Genomic DNA, 22242 nt, shown 5'->3' with positions numbered 1-22242 from the left:
AAAGCTCTTATTTTCTGTGCTTGTTCAAACCATACAATGCAAATGTTATTTACATTTAATTTCTGCCCAGCTTCACAAAAAAATGGTGATATTCCTTAAATGTTGGTAAAATTCATCCATGTAATATATTGTATAACTGCCCATAAGAATATGCAGTCCTCTGCTGTAATGTGTATGAGCGTTTAATATCCATTGCAAAGCCATACCAAGAACTAAGTGTGACTAGTGTAGCAGAGTGCTTTCCACCTGGCTGTGAAAGCTGCATGTGGTTCTCACTTGAGGTGATCATCCCTCAGAAGAACCAATTATATTTGACGTTCTCCCTGCAGAGTTTAGCCAATAAATGTGAAAATTTGTAAGTATCTGTAATTAAAAAGAAAAGAACCATGTTTCATCCTCCATTTTTGTAAGTCTTTTAAAATGTTTGTTAGTAGTTTTGTGTACAGTTTATTGAAGCACCCAACCTGTGCACTCATTCTCATACTTCACTTTAAAATAATGGATATTCTAGGCATGTGCTGAATACTGTATTGATAGTAGATGTGTATTAAAGTGTACCCCATTTTTTTTGTAAAAGAATTGTTTAATTGGTATCTCTAAACAAATGGCCCTTAGTTGTTTCTTATGGGACTTCCAAATCGGAAAATCGTGAACAGATGGAGTTTAATACATCAGTTTAATTCTGCTTTTGCAACATGTTTAAATGTTCAGTACTTTCTACTCATCTTTCAGCTTGGGGGAGTGGGGAATAGAAAATTTAAATCTAAGACTAATTCTTCAATTGTGTAAAGAATAAGATCTAACTTTTGTACTATTCTTTTACTAAAGCTAATGATGAATGTATCTTCAGGTTGGTATTTTGGATGCCTCTTCCTCCACATCAGTTTGCCTTATTGTTGTCAAACAAACGAGGAAAAAGCTGCATAGAACTGGGAGGGGGAAAATGCTGCAAAAGCCTGTTTGACAGCACTAAGAGAGGATTCAGAAAACTCTTGGACGAATAGATTTGTTTTACTTTAGCCACAAAACTGCATGACAGACATGAAATTCAATGAAAATGGTAATATTCCATTTCTGAAAATTCATTTTTTTAAACAAAGATCCCTCCCCCATTCTGTACTCTTTTCAATATTTTAGGAGGGGAGTCTAATTAAAGAAAAAGCATATGTGTATCTTTTGTTCTGATTTCTATAGATATAGAGTTATTGGTATCAAACAGTAGCACAAATGGCTTAAATAAGCGAATTCACAAGGAGCTCCTCTGTTTTAAGTAGGAAATGTCTCATTCAGTTAAGATCCAGAATATAAACATTGGGGTCAGGCAGAGTTCTTGATTATTATTTTTTAATCTCATTACTTCTTTTCTCCTGCATCTTACTATTTTTCTTGGACCCTCAGGTTGTAGAATTTTTTTTTTTACTAAGTTTGTACATGAGCAAACTAGCGAACAATTTTTAGATTCCCCTGATTTCACCTGAGCCAGGGCCATTAGCTAATCTCTATTAGCAGCTCTGCAACACAAACTAATAAAGCTGGCCATGGAATCGTTAAAATGCAGTGACAACTGGATAACTGACAGCAGGTACAGTATATTATTGCTCATCCAAAAGTATTGCCTAGAAGTAGTAAGCCCCAATTTTACTTTCAAGTGTTCAGCACTTGTGTGCTTGAAAGTTGAGTGGGAGGGGGAACACTTGCAACAGTGGGGGGGAAACTGCTGACTACATCAATGTGTTGTTCTGATTCCGTGTCTAAAGAGGCAGTTTTGGTTTTTATTGTTAAGGTCAGTTAATGAAGATGAAAATCAGATTTTTTTTTCTTTGTCGCTCTCCCAAGAAGGTGTTAGAAAGTCAATCTACCTGTAAATACTTTATGAACATAAATATTTGTACTTGATCAGTAGGATTGTAAGGAATAGTGATGTATCCTACCTGAAGGTGTAATAAAGTGTACATTTTTATAACATATCTGTCATTTCAGTACTGTGTAGGGTAAATAATGTTCAATACACTTCCACTGTTTTTTTTTGTTAAAATGGGTAGGGCATTGGCTTTTAAAAGTACTGGTAACTAACACTGACTGCTAGTAATTTGCTCTTGTGGTGGAAAAGGACATTTTTGTCCATGGATTTGCCTGGTTTTTTAAATGTTAATTCGCACTGGCAGAATTAACACTGTTTATAATCCTAATTGGGATGTTTACATGCGTGGAGAGGATTGACTCCAGGAGCTGGGGCTTTCAGGACAATAATTATCATGAGACTCATGACAAAATCAGGACTGTTTGCAGCTGTGATGGGAGCTGCTGCCACCTGGCCCTGGTTCCACGGGGATGGAGGCGGCTGCCATGTGGCGGGGGGGCATGAGGGTGGGGGCGGCTACCATGTGGCTCGGGGTGTGCGAGGTGCAAGGGGGGGGCTGCTGCCATGTGGTGTGGGGTGCAGGGGGGTGCGGGCTACTGCCATGTGGCATGGGGGGTGCGAGGTGCAAGGGGGCGCTGCTGTCATATGGCTCGGGGTGCACGGGGGTGCGGGCTACTGCCATGTGGCATGGGGTGTGCGAGGTGCAAGGGGGCGCTGCTGCCATGTGGCTCGGGCTGTGCGAGGTGCACGGGGGTGCGGGCTACTGCCATGTGGCATGGGGTGTGCGAGGTGCAAGGGGGCGCTGCTGTCATATGGCTCGGGGTGTGCGAGGTGCCAGGGGGGGCTGCTGCCATGTGGGGTGGGGTGTGCGAGGTGCAAGGGGGCGCTGCTGTCATATGGCTCGGGGTGTGCGAGGTGCACGGGGATGCGGGCTGCTGCCATGTGGCGTGGGGTGGGGGGACCTGCGCTGGCCGTGGCCCGCCTTAGCTTGGGGCGGGGACTCAGCTCTGCTGGGCTGCGCCTCTTCTCGCTGCCGCCAGGGGCGGGGCGGGGCCGGCTGCTTCGTCCGCACACGTGGGGAGGCCCCGACATGGCGCAGCCCGGGCAGAGCGCGGCCGCCGCGCTGGCCTCCAGCCTGGAGTCGGTGCTGCGGAGCCGGGGCAGCGCCAACCGCGTCTTCGAGATCCTGGAGCTGCTGCAGGCGAGCGGGGGCCGCGGGGAGGGGAGCTGGGGGTCGGTAGCGGGGCGGGGGAGCTGGGACTGGGGGTCGGAGCTGGGGGTAGGTAGCGGTAGGTTGGGGCAGGAGTCTGGGGGTCGGTAGCGGGGGGGAGGGAGCTAGGACTGGGGGTCGGGAGCAGATGGGGGTCGGTAGCGGAGGGGGGGAGCTGGGGATAGGTAGCAGAGGGTTGGGGCAGGAGTCCGGGGGTTGGGAGCTGGGGCAGGGGACGGGGGGTCAGTAGCGGGGAGCTGGGGGTAGGTAGTGGTGGGTTGGAGCAGGAGTCCGGGGGTTGGTAGCGGGGGGGAGCTGGGGCAGGGGACTGGGGGTCAGTAGCAATGGAGGGACGGTGAGGGGACCTGGGGGGTGGTTGCAATGGTGGTGGGGTCTGTGGTAAGGGAGAGTGGGGGACTGACTGGGGTGGGATGGAGGTGAGGGGCAGTTGGAGGGGGTGGGACTAGGAGTCAGTGGCAATGGGGGCAGGGGCAATTGGGGGGGCTGATGAGGGTGGCAGTGGGGGGTGATGTCGGAGGTATGGTGGGGGGGGCTTTGCAGACAGCCATGCCAGGGAGTTCCTGTGGACAAACCGGGTCAGCCCCGATGGGAAGGTTTCCTGCTGTCTTTGCCTCCCCCTTGAGCCCCCATCTGTCTCCCTGCGGACCAGCTCTCTGACCTTGCTGCTCTCCCCCAGGCGGACGAGGAGGACGTCATCCTTTGTGCCATCAGAACCTGCAGCCGGCTGTTCGGGGCGCTGCTGGAGCGGAGGGAGCTGTTCGTAGGCCAGCTGCCGGGAGAAGAGACCTCTCTCCCAGGTAAGCGAGGGGCTGCCTGCCTGGTCTCTGCGGCTCTTTGAAAACCCCGGCCACGTGCTTGTGTGGCCCCAGTTCCTGCCATTATCCCCTAGTGGCCTCGATCATTTACACTTTCATCAGAGCAGGTTAAATCTCCCAACATCCCTGAGGGTGAGAGGGGCTGGTAAAGCCTGGTCTACATAGAGGTTTGTACCCGTTTAACTAGGGAATGTCTACACGACACAGCCTATGCTGGCTTAGCCCCGTAGCGTAGGTGCAGCTTACGGCACAGGAAACCCCACCTCCCCAGCAGCACTAGCTGCGTCAACAAAGATTTGGTTTTTTCACACCCCTGAGTTTACATAGCTATACCAATATAATTGTCAAGTGTAGACCAAGCCTTAGAAACAAAAGTCGTTAAACCAGTACAACTCCCTAGTGTGGATATGGTCCTACCACACTGATATCAGTACTAGCCTAACTGCATTCATTATAGGGGGGCTGCACTGATTTAACAGGGTCTGTTTCTAAATCGCTATAGCAGGCCTGCACAACATGCGGCCCACGGGCAAGGGCGGGATGGGGCTGTTGGGTTCGCCCAGGGCCGGTGCAACCATCCGGGATTTTTCCTCCCTTCCCCTCACGCAGAATGCGGCACCTGGGCCTGATTTAGCTGCTCCCATTGGCCTCCAGCAGGCAGAGTCCCTCCCCCACTCCCCTCCTCCCCCGCCTCAGCATCCCGTCGCAGCACTCTGCGGGGGAGGGGTTGTGTGCTCCACATGGAGTCAGCGGCTGGAGAGGCATGGTGGTAAGAGGAGTCCCGGGGGGCAGTCAGGGAGCAGGAGGAGGGTTGGATGGGTCGGGAGTTCTGGGGGGGCTGTCAGGGGGCGGGGGTGTGGAGAGGGATCGGAGCAGTCAGGGGACAGGGAGCAGAGCCGGTAAATGCCGAGCTAGGGGAGGGGCACCCAGCCTGGGCTCGAGCCACAGCTCGGGGGGGGGGGGAGGGGGACTGGGCCAAGACACCCCCCCCCCCAAACTCCCCCTTCGGTTAGGGGCAGGGCAGGGCGGCTACTGCGCTGGTTGCTCCCAGGGCAGCCTCCGTAGTGATGGGGGGCGGGGGGGTTGAACTGTCTGTGGGCAGCCAGGAAATCCCTGGGGGAGAGGGTGTGTGTGTGTTTTGCACCTGCCATGCCCCAACTGCTGCCCCCTTCCCTGGTCCAGGGACCTTCCCCCTCCCCAGCCCCTATCACACTGTCTCCTCCCCCTCCCCCCGGGCTCCCTGCGGCCCCTGTGTTTGTGTGTTGGATAGTCACATCCAATCCCTTCACACTGGCCCCCTTTCACCTCCCCGGCTTAGTTCATAGCCCCAGAAAATCCCTTCAAACTGGCCCCTTTTTCCCCTCCCCTTATTTCATGGGGGGATGACGAACTGAGCGGGCGGGCGGCGCTGGGGGGCGGGGAGTTGTTTCGGTGGTGCTGGGGGGGAGGGGAGGGTTGGCCCTCAGCTGTTTTCTTTGGAGTAACATGGCCCTCCCCGCTTTACGAGTTGTGCAGGCCTGCGCTATAGTGAAATCAGTACCGGATATCAGTAAAGAATAAGTCCTATAGGGCTTGGCTACACTTGCAAGTTAGAGCGCATTAAAGCAGCCCCAGGCGCCCTAACTCCTGAGGTGTCCACACTGGCAAGGCACATAGAGCGCCTGGACTCTGCAGCTGGAGCGCTCCTGGTAATTCACCTCCAGGAGAAGCATAACGCTTGCTGCGCCCCGGCTGAAACGCCCAGATGTCAGTGTGGACGAGGTGTTGCATTACTGCGCTGTGATTGGCCTCTGGAATGTCCCATAATCCCCTGAAGTCAAGTGGCCACTTTTCTCATTGTTTTGAAATCAGCTGCAGGCATGTGGATATCCACTTCAAAGCTCCGTTTCTGACAGCCGGCATGCTTATCCGCTCCGGGACAAAGCAAACGATTAGTGGGGAATGCTGCTGTTGTGAGTGTGTGTGGGGGGGGGGGGGAGAAGGAAGGAGTCTGCTGCTGCTGTCTGAACGTACAAGACAGCATGCTGACATGCTCTCAGCCCCCCAAAACACACTGTCTCTCCCCCCACATACACACAACACACTCCCTGTCACACTCCACCCTCCTCCCCCATTTGAAAAGCACGTTGCAGCCACTTGCACGCTGGCGTTGCAAGAGCTGCTAATGGGGCCACGCCAGTGTGCTTGCAGCTGACAGCGTAAACACACGGCAGCGTTTTCCCTGCTGCGGTCTCCGAAGGCTGGTTTAACTCCCAGCACTCTACATCTGCAAGTGTAGCCAAGCCCTTAGTCACCATTTGGAAAGGATGAGCTTGTAACAAAAGCACCTGACTTGGAGCCAGGAGATCTGGATTCTGTTCCCTGGTCTGCCACAGGGAGACCTTGGGCAGGTCATTTCCCCTATCTGCACGGCAGCTTGCTAACTAAAATGGGGATAAGGCCTCCTTATCCCACAGCGTAGATTGAGGCTTAACATTAATGCACTTTGGGAGCCTCAGATAGAAGATGCCAGAGATTTGTGTTTTACAAATGGATAAATTGAGGCCTATGGGGGTTGTAACTTGCCTAAGCTCACTGATTGAGTTAGTTCCTGAACAAAGGACGGAACATGCCTTGTAATGCCTGTTGCCAGCTGTAACCCTTAGACTTTGTCTTCACTACCCGCCGATCCGTCGGGTAGCAATCGGTTTATCGGGGATCGACTTACCGCGTCTAGTGAAGACGCGGTAAAATCGATCCCTGATCGCTCTGCCGTCGACTCCGGAAATCCACCTCGGCAGGAGGTGGCAGCGGAGTCGGCGGCAGCGCGGCAGCGGTCGACTTTCCCGCGTCCTCACCGCTAGGTAAGCCGACCTAAAATACGCAACTTCAGCTACGGTATTCACGTAGCTGAAGTTGCGTATCTTAGGTCGGACCCCCGCTGCAGTGTAGACCTAGCCTTAGACTGCTTCCCTCCCTGAGCAGGACTGTCAGAAACCACATTAACTTCTCTGATTTGCTCCATTTCAGTCATGCCCGTGGGCATTCAGAAGCCTCTCTCTTTGCATTTTGCCCTTCAGATAACTACAGTGCAGAAGACAAGTACAAAATATGGATGAGGCATCGTTATAACAGTTGTGTCAACTGCTTGGTGGAGCTGATGGGCCATGAATCTTTTCAGGTCAAGGTAAGTTTTGTTAGTTTAATAATATGCTGCCTTGTGCCGGGTGTCCCTTCCAGAACTTGCAAAATAGGTAGGGACAATACTTAGATGGGATGCTTTTGAGGTGAACACAGGGGAAGATATTTGCTTCAATAGGTGACTCCCCAGGGACCTGCTGCCCGCCGCTTCCTGCAGCGCCCATTCGCCGGGAACAGCAAAGCGCGGCCACTGGGAGCTGCGGGGGCCTGTGCCTGCAGACGGTCAACATCAGCAAAATGTTTCACGGCCCGCAATCAGATTACCCTGATGGGCCGCAGGTTGCCCACTGCTGTCATAAAGACTCTTGCCTTCCTCCCTCAAATAGCACCTCCAATGCTGTCATATATAGCTGAGACTTCTGTTGTTGTCCTAGTGTCCTATTCATCCTGACTAGAGTGAACATCTCTAAGATTTATTGTGGGTTTTTTTTAATCTTTCTTTTATCTCCTTTAAAGGAATTATCACTCGCTACCCTCATGAAGTTTGTTGAGTTGGAAGGGAAATACCCTTTGGTCAAAGCAGAATGGAAGGGGAGTTTCAGTTTCCCTCTTGAGCTTTTAAAAGTGAGTGGCAAAACTTCAAAGTAGTTGATGTCAACTATTCTGTGTCATGCACAGAACCTAGACATTGGGGACATATGTTCATCCTCAGATGCCATAGAAGTCTAGGCACTGACTTTCTGATGTTTTCTGAGATAACAGAGGTCTGGGGTAGCTCATGGCTAACAAAAATATCTGTTAGTGTTTGTGTATAATAGATATTGACATGCTGCTTCTTTTCAAAACCCTTTGTTAGTTAGTTGTGGAGAACTTAATCCCTTGTGAAGATGACTCTTCGCTCCTGATTTCACGTTTCCAAGAATACCTGGAGTATGATGACATTCGGTACTTTGTGATGAAGGCTGTCGCTGAAAATATTGGACAAGTCATGCAGAAGACAAAAGAGGTGCTTTGAATATTACAGTTGAAGTGGGTCTGGGTGCTCCTCAGTTTGGAAGCTGCAGCTTGTAGGCGAAGTGAGGGTCTGGGGTTCTCCAACCATACCTGGAATGCCCTTCATGGTCCCAGTGTTCGTGTCTGAGAGCTAGAGAGAGATGTGTGCTCCTTTGCGTGCCATGAGCTCTTTCCTATTTTATTTGTATGCTAGGTTTACAGAACGCTGTCCTCCATTTTAACTAGGCATGTTTTTCTGGATTCCTTTGCAAAACCTCCTTGATTGGGTACTGCGTTCTGATTGAGCCAAACCTGAGCAATCTGGAGGGCTCAGATAGAAGGTTTTGATTTTTGCTTCATTCTCTATTGGGCAAACGCAGTCGGTTTGTTTTTTCTATCAGCAGCAGCCAAGTTTTTGTTTCGTAAAACAAGGGTTAGTTTAGACAAACCAGCAAAATTTAAGACTGGGAGAGTTTGTAAGATGATTCTAATGTTGATTTGTCTCTGATTCGAACATCCAGAGCTTTGTTTTAATGTTTTTTTCTAGTTGAATGGTATCATTGCGTGTAAAATGGACTAATGTTCAAGTCACTGATCCTTTGTGCAACTCTTACTTATTCATGTGCTTTCCCTCCCTCCCCAGGTTCCGCTTCCAGTTTACCAGCAGAATGTATTTTCCCTCATTTCATCAATTAGCATGCCAAGCAAAGAGAATGAGGTGGTCAATTTCATGGTAAAGCAAGGTTAGTGGATTTTGTAGTGTTGCTATTAGCTTCATGTGATGGCGTCTGAGTAGAGGTGGAAAGCATGCTTAAGAGTGTTTGCTTGTTAGAACTCGCTAATGTGATTAGAATGACACCAAATGTAACAAAATCCAACTTCTGCAGTGCAGAACTTTAAAATGAAGTATTCTACACACTCATGAGGGTGTATTTAAAAAAGAAAACATTCTACAGTCCTTTTTTAAAACTGCTTTTGAGGATCTACCCTCCTCTGCTGCCCCGGATCACCTTTTATGGAGGCATCATCTCCAGCTGCTAATAGAGAGACATGCTCTTGAGGAAAGACAAACCATGGTGTGCGGGAGCTGTAGTGAGAGATCTTTTATAAAGCTTTGAAACATCCAAACCTGCTTAATTGGGCAAAGTGTCCATGGTTGGTTGTGGTCACTTTAATTGGCATTTATTCCTCCTTTCCATCCATCGCACTTTAATCAAGATGGTCTGGGCAAGCCTAGATTCTCATTAGCTCAGAAGTTTTAAGACGTTTGCAGTTTGATCAAAACTATAGAAGGAACAATGACATGAGAAAATCATACCTTGTTTAACTCCTCTTTGTTTAAATCTGCATGAGAACAATTGGATTAGTGCTATCTGAAGTGAAAAGCTTTTCAAATGTCCACAGCTCCGTGTAGATTCAGCCTGAAATAAAACTCAGGTGTGCTTGGCTCACTGTAATAATTACGGTGTAGCTATTTGAAAAGGGCCAGTGGAAAGGTGTCGGTTTTTTGGTAATTTCAGGTTAACTATTTGTCTTGCTTTTTTCCCTTAAACAGCTAACCAGGAAGAATGGAAGGTATCAAAGCTAAAGGTACACTTCATTTGATAATTGGCAGAATTGAACTTTCTCTTCATCAGTATGTTTAGCTCAGTGTTTGCATTTTTGTTTTCAGGAGCATAAGCGGGCTTTTGAAAGGATGTGGCTTGGCTTTCTTAAACACAAGGTGAGTGTGAGCTGGCCTTTATTGCTTTAATCTAGCCTCATCTAACTCTTGCTGCTATTGCGGTCCTGGAATTTTCTTCAAATCATCCACGCAACTTAACACACTGATTAACAGGCTGATTCCCCACTCTGGCACTTTGAGTGCAGAAGTTGGGGGCCCGCAAGGATTTTAAAAATTAATGCTTGCCACTTCAGGCTTGTATTAAACTCCCAAGGTTACAGCTTCTCTCTGACCTTGGCTTGGTAAACGCTGCTACCACCCAAATGCAAAAAAACCCCTTTGAACCCAGGGGGAAGATCTGAGAAAGAAAACAAGGAAATGAGCTGTTGTTATGAGCTAATCAAACAACATGCCCAAACCTGTTAGAACACCAAAAATCCAATCCTGTTCTTAAAAAAGATAAATTTTATTAAAAACAAAAAGGAAGAAAATACATTTGGAACTTAGGCTTCTGCTAGATTTTTAAAGAGCAATTCCAAAAATTAATCACCCAAAATAACTTTCTTGGTGGTTCAGCTTAAAGGTTATAAGCAAACAAAAGCATCTGGGGTTAGCACAGAGGAGATTCACAAGCCAAAATAAAGAAATAAACCTGATTGCATCTATCTAAACATTCCCTGTCCCAATGAATCCTTCTAGGTATGGAAGATGATTTTTCATACCTGGTTTAAACTTTACACAGCATTTTTTGCTGCCCTCTGTTCCCCTCTTTCGGAGAACCACAACAGACACAAAGGGAAAGCTTCTTTCCCAATTTTAAAAAGTTCTAGCCTTCCCACTGGCTCTTTTGGTCAGGTGCCCACTCCCTTTTCTTTACCTGGTGGACTTTTTAACCCTTGACGGGTAAAGCAAGCAGAGAACATCTACCAAGAGGGATTTTACAGCTAACTGGCTGGCTTGGTGTCCATAAAAGGGAGCTACCCCTCCCCCCCTTTCATTTATCACATGCCCCCCAAATTCCAGCCAGTGTTGGTGTGAACAGATGCCCTGGGGGACTGGATAAGAGCAGACACATTTACTTTTGCTTGTGATTTGGGTTTAGATGCTGAATTGAGGCCATCTCTGTCACGTATCTCCACCCACCCACTCATAACCCCAATTGTTTTTCATTTCCTTAATATCAGCCCCATGTCACCCTATAGAGTTCATCTCCCTGTTTGATACCTACACCCTTAAAATAATGGAAGCCAGCTGTCCTATCCTGCTATGGGCTTTGACCCGGCAAGTCACTCTATGAGAACAGAGCCCTGCACAGAGCTTCATTGATTTCACAGGAGGTCTCTGCAGGCACAGGATTGGGACCTTTGTCTCTGAACTATGCTATATCTGTCCAGCCCTTTCCAGTTTTCTTCCTGTGTCAACCCTTCTAGCCTTTAATTAGGTGTTGTTTCTCTTCTCTGAATTCTTCTCTGCAACAAGTGTTTAATGTGATGTTTCCACCTTCACAGCTACCCACCGGCCTTTACAAAAAGGTTCTTGTAATTTTGCACGACTCTATCCTGCCTCACCTGAATGAACCCACCCTTATGATAGACTTCCTGACAGTCGCCTATGACATAGGTGGGTAGAGAAATAGACTTCTGTGAATCTTGGGGAATGACAAAGGACCATGGTGTTACTGTGTTTTTCTTTACAGTATGGTATGGGTGGGCTGAGAAAGCTGCATCCCCTCTGCCTGTTCGGGGGACGATTTAAAGAGGGACCCATCTGGCTGATTCAGTAGGGGTGCGTTGCGTTTGGCTGGAAGGTGGGAAACAACCTTGAGGAAAGCAGGGAAAATATTTACAACTTCAGGATCCTTGAGGGTGAGGTAAAGAGAAATAAACCAAATTGGTTGCCAGTACCTGTTGGGGTTCTGAGGAATAACTTTTTATTCCTGTTCTTTGTACACAAGAAGATTCTGCTCAGAGCTTTAGATTGAGGCGTGTACCAGAAAGATCTCTTAAACCATCGAGTTCAACCAATGCTGTTGTGAAACAAGCTAAGCTTCCAACTTAGCTGTGTTTAAATATAAGATGCACCACTTTCCTGCGGAACTGTTAATTCCAAGGCAATCTCTTTGTCTCCAGACATTGCCCTCGTGGGGGGGATTAGGCCAGCGTTACTGTGCCTCTTTCAGCTCCTCTCTCTTTGTGGCTGTATCCTTTTAACTAGAGCTAAAATCAGTCAGTAGGAAAAAGCTCTTTAAGTGATTTGTGAGTCTCTGGAAGCCTTTAGTTGAATTCACATCCCTTGAATTTTACAGCCCGTCATTACACTGCGGGGTTTCACATAGGTTAATTGCTTCAGTTTCGAGTGCTCTGAATTTTGTGTCCCTTCGGGGTCTGTTTCCGTTAATGTTTGCTACAGAGACCCGTGATGACCTGTCAGCTTTGCTAGATCTTACTATCCCACTTTGCTCTTTTATAGGTGGAGCAATCAGTCTTCTAGCCTTAAATGGGTTATTTGTTCTGATTCATCAGCATAACCTGTAAGTAAAAAAAACATCATCTTGTTTAAAGGGGAAAGTGTTTTGTTTGAGTAGAGTTTTGCAGTTCCTTGTTTATATATAAAAGGGACTGACATGGATTCCCCAGTTCCCTGTGCTCTAAAATTCCCTCATTAAAAAGCAAAGTACTGCAGGCTTCTGCACTAGGTTTCATCCTGTTGGGGGTTGGGCTCGTTTGATAATCTGGGCCTTACTTTAAATGCCTAAATGGAATTGCACTCTGAAGAGGTGAGTGCAGAGCCCTTGAAAATCTAGCCCCACTTGTGCAAAGCACTGCAGTTTTCAGAAGGACGCTGCAGGATTTGGGGCTGTTACTAGAGGATATTGTAATATGTTTTCATAAGGCCTGAGTCACACCCTTGGAGGTGGTTGTAGCTCGCATCAGAGAGATCTGGGACACATTTCACAGAGGGTAGTGAAGCAGGACTCATGGTGTGGGTTTGAGCTGAAAAGCTCCCAGTTGTGACTTGATCCCTGAGAGGGGGAGAAAAGGAGACGAGATGCTTGTGTGCATTGTAGGATGGGGTGAATTTGCTCTTTCTCTATGGTTGTAAATCACCCCTGAATAGGCACCAGCCCTTCTGCCAACCTCTCCCCACCCCCACCACCTGCTGCTCCATGAATGAGTTCACTTTGCTTTTTGAGGCGTCCTTTGTTCTACGACTTCTCTCTCTCTCTCTTCACATCTGAGCCTTGGTGACTTTGGGCATCTCAGTCCACTTCTCTGGTCCCTGTTGCAAAACCCACCATTGCCTTGTCAGCAGTTTGGGCAAGGGATGAATGGGCATGAAGACTTAATTGCCCCTCCAGGAAAAGGTGAAGTCATGTTTGCCGTGGGTGGGAGCGTGCATTGCCTCTGTCAGTGATCCTGAGCCATTGTCATCAATGGGAGCTTTGCCATTGACTTCAGTGGAGCTCGCTCAAGCCAATGAGAACTCCAGGCGACAAAGCTGTCCGGGCAGCACCTACCAAAAGCACAAAACTCACCTTACCATTTTTTTTTGGTGTCTGGGGAGAGGAGCCTCCATCTGGCAGCTCAGTTGAAAGAGGCCAAATGAGGGGGCCCTAGAGAAGGGACAGGATCTTAGGTTAGGGTATAAGGAACGCCACAGAGCGACAGTGTGCCTCCAAGTCACTTACAAATCAAGAATTTGCACATATCTGTTTGCTTTTTCTAACAGGGAATACCCCGACTTTTACAAAAAGCTGTACAGCCTCTTAGACCCCTCCATATACCACGTGAAGTACCGAGCCCGGTTTTTCCATTTAGCGGATTTATTTTTGTCTTCATCGTAAGTACCCTTTTTATAATATTTGACCAGTTATTTTCCCCTTGCGTTTCTGTCCAACCAGAGACTGCCCTTGAACAATCCCCTGTGCGCGCTGATTAAATGTATTTTGCTGTGTCTGTAGGATCAGATTCTTGTTAGCCTCATGTAGGAAACTGGGCTTGAGAACGTAACTTAGTCTTGTTCCCTCATTTTGCACATGCCGAATTTTTGAAGATTTGTCGTCATGCCTGGCTAGATGAAAAGGGTAAAAGTGTGGTTGTGTATCTGAATGTTCTCTGCAGTCCCTTATGTGCTTATGCTGCTCTTCAGTTCAGCTGGCTGCCATTTTAAACCAGTAACTGGAAGTGGTGAGCAAATACCATTCTCTCTCTGGCTTTAGTAGCAAGTGTGCAATTCAAGAGTAACTTACAGAGCACTTGCAAGGTTTTGCAGGCCTTAGGCGGTAAAGCCATTGAGAAGTTGCTGGCCTTTCATACAAAGGGGTTCAACAGCCTGACTTAACACTGTCATTTCAGTGCATGGAAGGAAGAAGCTAGATAAACAACCTGCTAATTTGAGGCTATATTTCTATCACTGCTGCACCGATGACATACACCAAGAGTAACAGTTTGTGATTTACCACTAGAAAATCCGTATGAATTTCTGTGTATTAGGCCACAAGACTGAATAGCTGTAACTCATCATCCTTAATCCTAGCTCTCCTGTCCCAGAGGAAGTGCCTAGTTTGGCTGATGGGTGAAGTAAAATGGAATTGGTTAGTAAAAATAAGGAAAAATGTCATATACGCATTGCAGACGGGTTTGGTCTTCATTGACAATTGGAACACTCACCTTAGTCCTAAAGATATTTCATAAATGTATCACCATGGCCTATGTACCAATTACACACACACAACTTCATTTAAAGAACATTATTGAGGTTACAAAGTCAAGCACTCACAAATTAGCAAATGCCTGTACAAATTACCACATACAAAGCTATGAGTCAGTCTCTGTTGGAAATGTCCATAAAGAGATGCCACAGATGCAGATCAAAAGATTGGGCGGGCGGGGGGGAGATGACAGATAAGAGTTTTATCGGAGATCAGGGAAATTTGAGATTCTAGGCATGGAGCACAAACGTCGGTGGATGGCAACGTGGTGCACGACTCATTGACTTTCACTGGGACTTGGGTGCCAGGCTCCAATTAAAAGAAGCTAAAAGAAAAGGTTACATTTTTTGCTTGTAGCATTTTTACATTGGACAGTCCCAGAAGGTCACATCAGCATGAAGACGTGCTGTCAGCGACTGCCTGCGTTGTGTCTGGATCAGATTTTTAGGAGCCACGTGCTGCAGAGTCGCCTGCTAAACGCTAGCTAAGGCTTTGACACTTGCATATCTTCTTGGTCTCTCTTGTTTCCAATAGGCACTTGCCAGCGTACCTGGTGGCAGCGTTCATAAAGCGCCTCTCTAGGTTGGCCCTCACCGCTCCTCCCCAGGCTTTGCTCATGGTCATTCCCTTCATCTGCAATCTTTTCCGGAGGCACCCAGCTTGCAAGGTTCTTGTGCACAGACCCGGCGGGCCTGAAGGTAATAGGGGAACGGAGAGGGGGCTTGCAGCGCTCTACAAAGCGTTCACAAAGGGGCCAATCCACCAGCTGGGGAAGGTGAAATCCCATCTCCGGGTCCCTTCCTGGGGTTTTATTAACAAAGATTCAGAGTAGTCTCTGTGTCCCTTGTTTGTCTCCAGGGTTTCACAGTCCTCATGACCCATCTATCAAAGCTCCCCAGTCCTCTCCAGCCAGCTGTTGCTTCTTGCCAGTGTCTTCCTCTCAGTCATCCCACCCAGTAGAGGCACAGAGCTCCTGCTAGGTCCTTCCCTGATGCTAGGACTCCCTATCTGTTTCTCTGCCTTAGAGTCAGGAAGCCCTATTTGAAAATGTCTGCAGGGCTCATGACTAGAGGCAGGCGTGTGGCCCTGCTATGCCAACTCCCAGTTTGAGTGGGCTCAGGGACTGATACATTCACGCACCAGATGCCGTGTTACACACACACACCCAATCGCACTGTGGTGCCGGAATATATTTTAAAAGAACCAATAAATCTAGAAACCAAAGGGTTCTGGAGCAAGGCATGGTAAGTAGATCCCTTGTGCTGAGATCTAGCTGCCATTCTCTAGGTGTCCATCTAAATAAATGCTTTCAGAGGACGTCTGTGTGGATGGATATGTGGACGCACAGCTGGTGCTTTTTGGTGCCCACGTTGAGACGCTTTAAAGGGCCTGATTTTTAGAGGTGGCTGCTTGGCACTTTCTGGACATCAGGTTTCAAATTGGCCACACAGAATCACTAGTCACTTGAAAATGTTCAAGGCTGTAGGTGTTTAAAGCCATTTTAATCTATTTCTTGGATGCCCTGGGGCAGACTTTATTGTGCTCGATATAAAGAATGACATTTGTTTTGGATATGAATAAATATGCTCAGTCTTTCCTTAGTTCCCAGTATTTCTCCCACCAGGTTGGCTTAACAGCCTCCAGTGTCTTTATTGCCTTTTCTGTGAACTGGTTGATGATGGTTTTGAGCAACATAAGTGACAAGCTGGGGCTGTGTGAGGCATCTTGCCTCCATTTCTCACAGTCAGCTCCTGGACTTGTTACAATTCAGCAGAGTTAGCCACGGTTTGGAGTGCAAGCAGCCCTGAGGTCTGCCAGGTCACATCAGTGCAGGCTTATTCTTCAACCACAGGCATGTCGGATTTGGTTTCTTATCCCAGTCTAGCTGTGCCCATTGCTCTCTGTTTCTGCCGTGTGTCCCTGATGGTGCGTGTATCCCCATACAGGGAAGCTATTAGTTGTGCATTATAGATGTTCCTATTAATCTCTCTCAGATCTGTCGGAAGATCCATACATTATGGATGAGGAAGAGCCGTCCGAAAGCAGGGCTTTGGAGAGCTCGCTGTGGGAGCTACAGGTAAGTCCTCCAATAACCTGACTTGTGCAGGACACAGAGCCCCCTCCTGCCCCCCCTCTTTGCTTACTTCCCACCCTCCCACTTCACTGCATGACTTACAGTGGGAGGTGTCACTTAAAGGAACATGGTTGGAAATGAGCTGACTTCCTGGCCAGTGTCCTACTTGCATGACGATAGGAACTGAAGGGCAAGAGGCAAATTATTTCACATGCACAAGAGCTGGGCTGTAGTTCTGTGGAGGAAATGATCCTTAAGTGCCAGTCTGTCTGGCCACACAACCAGAAGCATGCAATTAGCTGCAGAGGATGGTACTGAGAGCAGCAAATATCCTGCACTGAATAAGCAAGACATTAGGGCCGGAGTAAAAATGATCCCACTAAAAACCTTTGTGGAGTTTAATTGGGACGAATCCAATTGGGCTCTGTGGAACTGAAAATCTGTAGAAGGTTATCCCCTTCCCCCTTTTCTTTGAATCCTCCCGCGGGATTCTCTAGCCGGGTAGAATGTATTAAATTCTGTGTGGTGGCTCTAAAACTCTACAGCGAGGTTATCATTTCCGGTTTCAATTCCGTCGGGCTTTTGCATAAGGGAGGAAGCCTGCAGGAAACTATGTTTGTGGGAGCCTGACCTCGGTTGTGATGGACACAGGCAGTGCCCTGTAGTTCTCTCCAGTCAGTCCCTGCCTAATGCTAACCAGTGTCCCTACGCAGGGTCTCCCTGGATTAAAGGGCTGCTGACCGCATGGCAGGTGGCAGGAGGCTGGATTTCTAGATGCTCCGCATGATGCTGAAGGTGGGAAGAGCAGCAGACCTATCACTGTTGCTCAGGCAATAAGGCCCCGATCCACCATGGTATTTGGGTGCCTAACTCCCATGGGCATTAGGCACCTAAATACCTTTGAGGATGTGGGCCTTAGTCAGACGAAGCTGGTTCTGTAACTGATCAGCAGAGGTTCAGATGCCAGCAGTGGGGGTGGGGAAGCCCGATGGACTCGTCTCGCCCTCCCCTGATTATAGAACGTACCTAGTTCTTCTTGGTGCTTCAGACCCTTCAGAGCCACTATCACCCTGATGTGGCCCAAGCAGCTGCCGTTGTGAACCAGTCGCTGTCTGAACTAGAGGATGACATATCGGAGCTCCTGGAGCTATCTGCCTACGAGGTAGGGTTGTTCGCTGGGTGTGTGTTTGAACACTAACCATGGATGGGGACTCGGGTTAGATCACGTCCTGCAGGGGCTAGCCGTGGGCTGCTCAACTGCAGCACCTGCTGTCCAGGTTGAATTGGTAGCCAGGCTCTGCGAGGCGCTAAGCTCTGCTCTGCTTGCCTGGTGGGAGGGATGCAGGAGTGGAAGCTGGGAGGCTGTGACAGCAGCAGGGCCTGATTACACCAGCCAACTTGTTGCTAGTTTAATACTCATTTGCCAGCTCTAGTCTGTCCCAGAGAAATCCCAGCTGTCAAAATATTTCCCCCCTCCCACCTTCTCATATTGGAGCGTGCTGCTGCAGCCGCCGTGAGGCAGAGGAGCTGCCCAGAGCTCTGAGCACTACATCAGCCCCTTGTTAGGGCTTAAGTGCCTGGGCCTTTGCATTGGGGGTGAATTTTGCTTTCCATGCATTGCTTGGTGCTGCCTTCACCTTGTTCCTTGTGTGGTGAGATAAAGGGTGCAGCTCCCTTAAACCTCCATCTGCTTCTGTGGTGCCTCCTTTAAAAACAGTTTCTTTTTCCCCCTGTTGTCACATAACCAAAAAGGCCTCGAGAATCCCTGGCTTTCCCCTTTCCTGCTCTGGGTGTGGGGATAAATGTCTGGCCTTGCGTGACTGGAATTTGTATAGCCAAAAAAAATCCCCTTTTGCTACAGAGTTCTAATGAAACCCAAATTGCATTTGACTTTGTTTAAATAGCTTTTCGATAGAGAGCTAAAGAAAAAAGCCACCAGCATGCCCCTGGAGTTTGAACAAGTGAGAGGATTGTTTGGCAAGAAGGACGATCTCTTTGCGGAGCATTTTGCGCTGGAATGATGCTGCCTTTCGGTAATACACGTTTCTGTACGACTGACTCTGACTGTGGAAGAGACACCCAGCTGATTCATGAGTATTTCCGTTCAGGTTTGGCTGTGAAATCCAAGTTGATGGTTGGACTAGTTGAGATGCTTCTGTGATCTTCATCAGCATCCACAAATGGGCTGCTGCTGCTCCTCCTCCTAACAGATTCCTTGTTTCTCACTGGCCTCCCTTTTGCATTTTATCTTCACCTCCTGCCTGGGGTCAGAAAGCATCTTTCTCTATGGGCAGTTATTCCATAATTGTTCACTGCTGGATTCTTGCACCTTCCTATGAAGTGTCTGGTGTGGGTTATTATCGTTGATTGGATACGGGGCTGGATGGACCTGATCTACTCTGGCAGTACACTCCTCACATTGGCATCTGGGTGTGTGGAGGTGAGGGGGGTGGGGGTCTTCTCAGCCCATTAGGCCTGGGTCCTGCCTGGGTTTCACTCCAGAGATGGCCCCACTCTTGTAGTGGAGAAGTTGGTCCTGCTGCAGGTGAATGACGCTGCAGCCATTATCGTCTACATATATTTGACAAACTTCAGCTAATAAGAAACTAGTTTAATCGGAGAAGTATTATAAACTTTTACAGGTACTGGGTTTTGGCTCCTGCATGCAGAGGCTGGAAGAACAGACTCGATTTCCTAAAGCAGCTGTTCACACACGACACCAACTAACTCCACCTACTGTGGTGGCGATGGGACCAAATTCTTGCATACACGTCAGTCACTTGGTACAAAGTTGCCTTAGCAGAACATTACCACAGGCTAAATCTCTCCTGCTTTGAACATGAGCATATTCTTGGGGATTACTGTGGCTAAATTCCCAGTCAAACTGCAGTGGGAGGCCATGCTGATCCTGGGTATTTATTATCTCCCAAGTGCTGAGAGTTGGTTAAACATAGTTCCACTTACAACTTGGAGGAAGAGGACCGTAGCCAGTGGAAGCCTGAATGCCAGTCAGGAGTTAAATAGTGTCTTTCCACTGTTTGATGAAGCTAGGTGAATGAAGTCCCAGACTTGGATTTCCAGAAGTGATGCAGAAATTTCCTTTGCTGTTGACTTGTGCTTGAATCTTGCAAGATGTTGAGTGCACAGCCGGAGATCCAGCTACGCGCATGCTTAAGTTAAGCATGTGAGTAGTCTCTTTGAAATCAATGGGATCCAATGGTCTTTAACAAGTTGCTCTTGTTCAGTTAATTTTTAGCTCTGTCTTGCAACAATTTGAACAGAAAATGTTTCTCCATCTCCTGCAAGAAGCAGGTAGAAGGTGGGAGAGACCTAATTTTGGCAAGGGGTGGAAGGACAGAGGTAGAAATCTCAAGCTCCTGCATAAGTTGGGACAGAATACATCTTATGATAGTGTCCTCTAACTGACCAGCTTTACGTTTTCTCCAAGCTAAGTGTGGAACAAGTAGCAAATTACCAAGGGCCACATACAAGGAATTGACTAGATAATTCTATCGGTGGCTATGGGAGATGTGATCCTACTTCCCAGAGTGCAGTGTTGAACCCATCTCCTGGAGTTGTTTGCTCTCCAGCACCTCTGCTGTTTTCACTTCAGATAAACTTCCAAAGGATTTGGCTGGAATAGTCAAGGGATGTTTAGGGAATTAGGTGCTGAACTCCAGTTGAGTTTCAGTAGGAGCTGAGCACCTGACTTCCTTAGGAAGCGCCCGCCATCATTATTGGCTTCTCACGTGCAAAGGCAGGAGTGTGGTCTCAACTGGTCTCCTTGCCCTCTGCTCCCCGTCTTCTGATATCAGTGGAAGGGTGATGCAGTGCTTGTGACATTAGCCAGTGACTTAGGAGTTCTGGGTTCAAGCCCCCACTATGCCTCTCCCCCTTATCTGTAAAGGGGGGTGATAGCACTGCCCTACCTCACAGGGGTGTTGTGAGGATCAGTACATTAAAGATTGTGAGGTGCCCAGACACAACAGTGATGGGAGTCATGTAAGGACCTAAGATGTTCTTGAATAAACTTGTCGGATTTTTCACCTAACGTCTCCTTGATATGTTTTGCCTGAAATGTGTGACCTTTGCTACCCTGCCTCAGTGTTACCGACCACTATTAACATGGGACCTTGCGGCTGAGCCTGACCCCTTGTCTCTCGCCCCCAGGTGCCTTCACCCGGACGTCGCCTTGACTGGTGTGCACATGAAGATATGAAGCGTGGTGCAGTCGTTGGAATTTCACTGCAGTGCTAATACTGGGCTTCTCCTGTTAGATCTTGTGATCAATTGGAGAGGGGCCCTAGTTTCAAATGATGACTAGAAGAATAAGAGTTGCCAGATGCACAAGCATTGGGTGTGAGAATACATGAAAGGGTAGCCATTATTTGTAAGCGTTGGTAATACAACTTCTGTGACTTCAAACCCCGGAAGGTGCAAGGAAAACAGATTGTATCCTCATCCCCAAACGCTTTGCTTCTCATTAATTCTGTGTAAGATTAGAAACCTGCAGGTGTTTTATGTGCAGAACATTTAGGCATGGTTGACACATGGGGGGAGGGAGGGGGATATGCTGATATAACCCCAAGTGTGGATCTGAAGGTGCCTCAAACTAATATAACGTATTCCCTTGTGCAGGAATGAGCTATACCACTCCAAGTACTGTTCTAGCCATAAAACTGTGTCTGTAATAGAGGGGGGTTGTATGTTTGCACAATGCCTAGCACAATGGGGCCTGGTCCATGACTAGTGCTCTTAGGCCAGGGGTGGGCAAACTTTTTGGCTTGAGGGCCACATCGAGTTTGCAAAACTGTATGGAGGGCGGGGTAGGGAAGGCTGTGCCTCCCCAAACAGCCTGGACCCCGCTCCCTCCCACTTCCCGTCCCTTGACTGCCCCGCCCCCCCCAGAACCTCCACTCTGTCCAACTGGCCCCTGGGACCCCCTGCCCCTTATCCAACCCGCTCCCCACCCCTTTACCATGCCACTCAGAGTGGCAGGAGCTCGCAGCCCGTCGTGCTGCCCGGCAGGAGCGGTGGACCAGCAAGGTGAGGCTGCAGGGGAGGAGGGACAGCAGGGGAGGGGCTGGGAGCTAGGGCCGGGAGCTCAAGGGCCAGGACGGTCCTGTGGGCCGGATGTGGCCCGAGGGCCATAGTTTCCCCACCTCTGTCTTAGGCGCTCTGGTGTGTAATACACATAGGTTATATTGCTATAACTGTTTTGTATAGACAAGGCCTTAGTGTGACCACAGGCTGGGCTCTCAGGCTGATGATACCCATTCCTACTAGCAAAGGAACACCCGGTATTTCATGAGATGAAGATGCCTGGGTGCGGGAAGGGAAGCAGAGTTTTTCTTACCAATCAGATTAACACCACCAGTATTCGGAGGGTTGTATGGGAGGAGGGGTGCACAGGGAAATGTGTGACCGGAATCCACAAGGATCTGCTAGGGACCAGTAGATGCCCTAGGGCTAGGGGAATATTCCTCCCGGTGTAGGGGCACTGCTGAAATCTTGGAAGGGGTTATGTGGGATTTAAGCAGCACATGGGCCATGTGCTGGCCCCTCCGCATGGGGGGGAATTTCAACCCAGGTGAGGTCAGATTTCGCTTTTTTCCCTTTTGAGGGCAGTGGCACTTTCCCATCTATGTTAATCACATCAGCGCTGTGCTGCAAACACCAGGGCTATGTGTGGGATCTCTTGTGCCCTGGACTTCTGAACAAGCACTTGCATTTATAAATAAACCGAAGAAGCATGAGCTGGGAGAGATTGTCTA

General features: G+C 48.4%; 1 protein-coding gene across 1 annotated transcript; it reads left to right on the top strand.

The window, feature by feature from the left end:
- The first annotated feature begins 3794 nt into the window (after positions 1-3794).
- On the top strand, positions 3795-18920 carry NOC4L (nucleolar complex associated 4 homolog). The gene is made up of 14 exons (XM_065417828.1): positions 3795-3889; positions 6967-7073; positions 7544-7651; positions 7884-8033; positions 8664-8763; positions 9576-9610; positions 9693-9743; positions 11192-11303; positions 12153-12213; positions 13413-13523; positions 14929-15092; positions 16389-16471; positions 17517-17630; positions 18373-18920. Exons 2-14 carry the CDS (start codon positions 7002-7004, stop codon positions 18487-18489), a joined length of 1278 nt encoding a protein of 425 aa, XP_065273900.1. The 5' UTR covers positions 3795-3889; positions 6967-7001; the 3' UTR covers positions 18490-18920.
- Positions 18921-22242: the final 3322 nt, after the last annotated feature.

Source organism: Emys orbicularis, chromosome 16, assembly GCF_028017835.1.
Source record: "Emys orbicularis isolate rEmyOrb1 chromosome 16, rEmyOrb1.hap1, whole genome shotgun sequence".
NCBI classification, from domain to species: domain Eukaryota; kingdom Metazoa; phylum Chordata; order Testudines; family Emydidae; genus Emys; species Emys orbicularis.
This window is presented reverse-complemented; position numbering and strand designations above follow the sequence as displayed.

Excerpts from the sequence above, each read along its gene's own strand:
- NOC4L (XM_065417828.1), top strand. The coding sequence starts at position 7,002 with ATGAGGCATCGTTATAACAGTTGTGTCAACTGCTTGGTGGAGCTGATG. Across the intron at positions 7,074-7,543 it reads ATGAATCTTTTCAGGTCAAG|GAATTATCACTCGCTACCCT; the intron begins GTAAGTTTTGTT and ends TCTCCTTTAAAG. Across the intron at positions 17,631-18,372 it reads TGGAGCTATCTGCCTACGAG|CTTTTCGATAGAGAGCTAAA; the intron begins GTAGGGTTGTTC and ends TTGTTTAAATAG.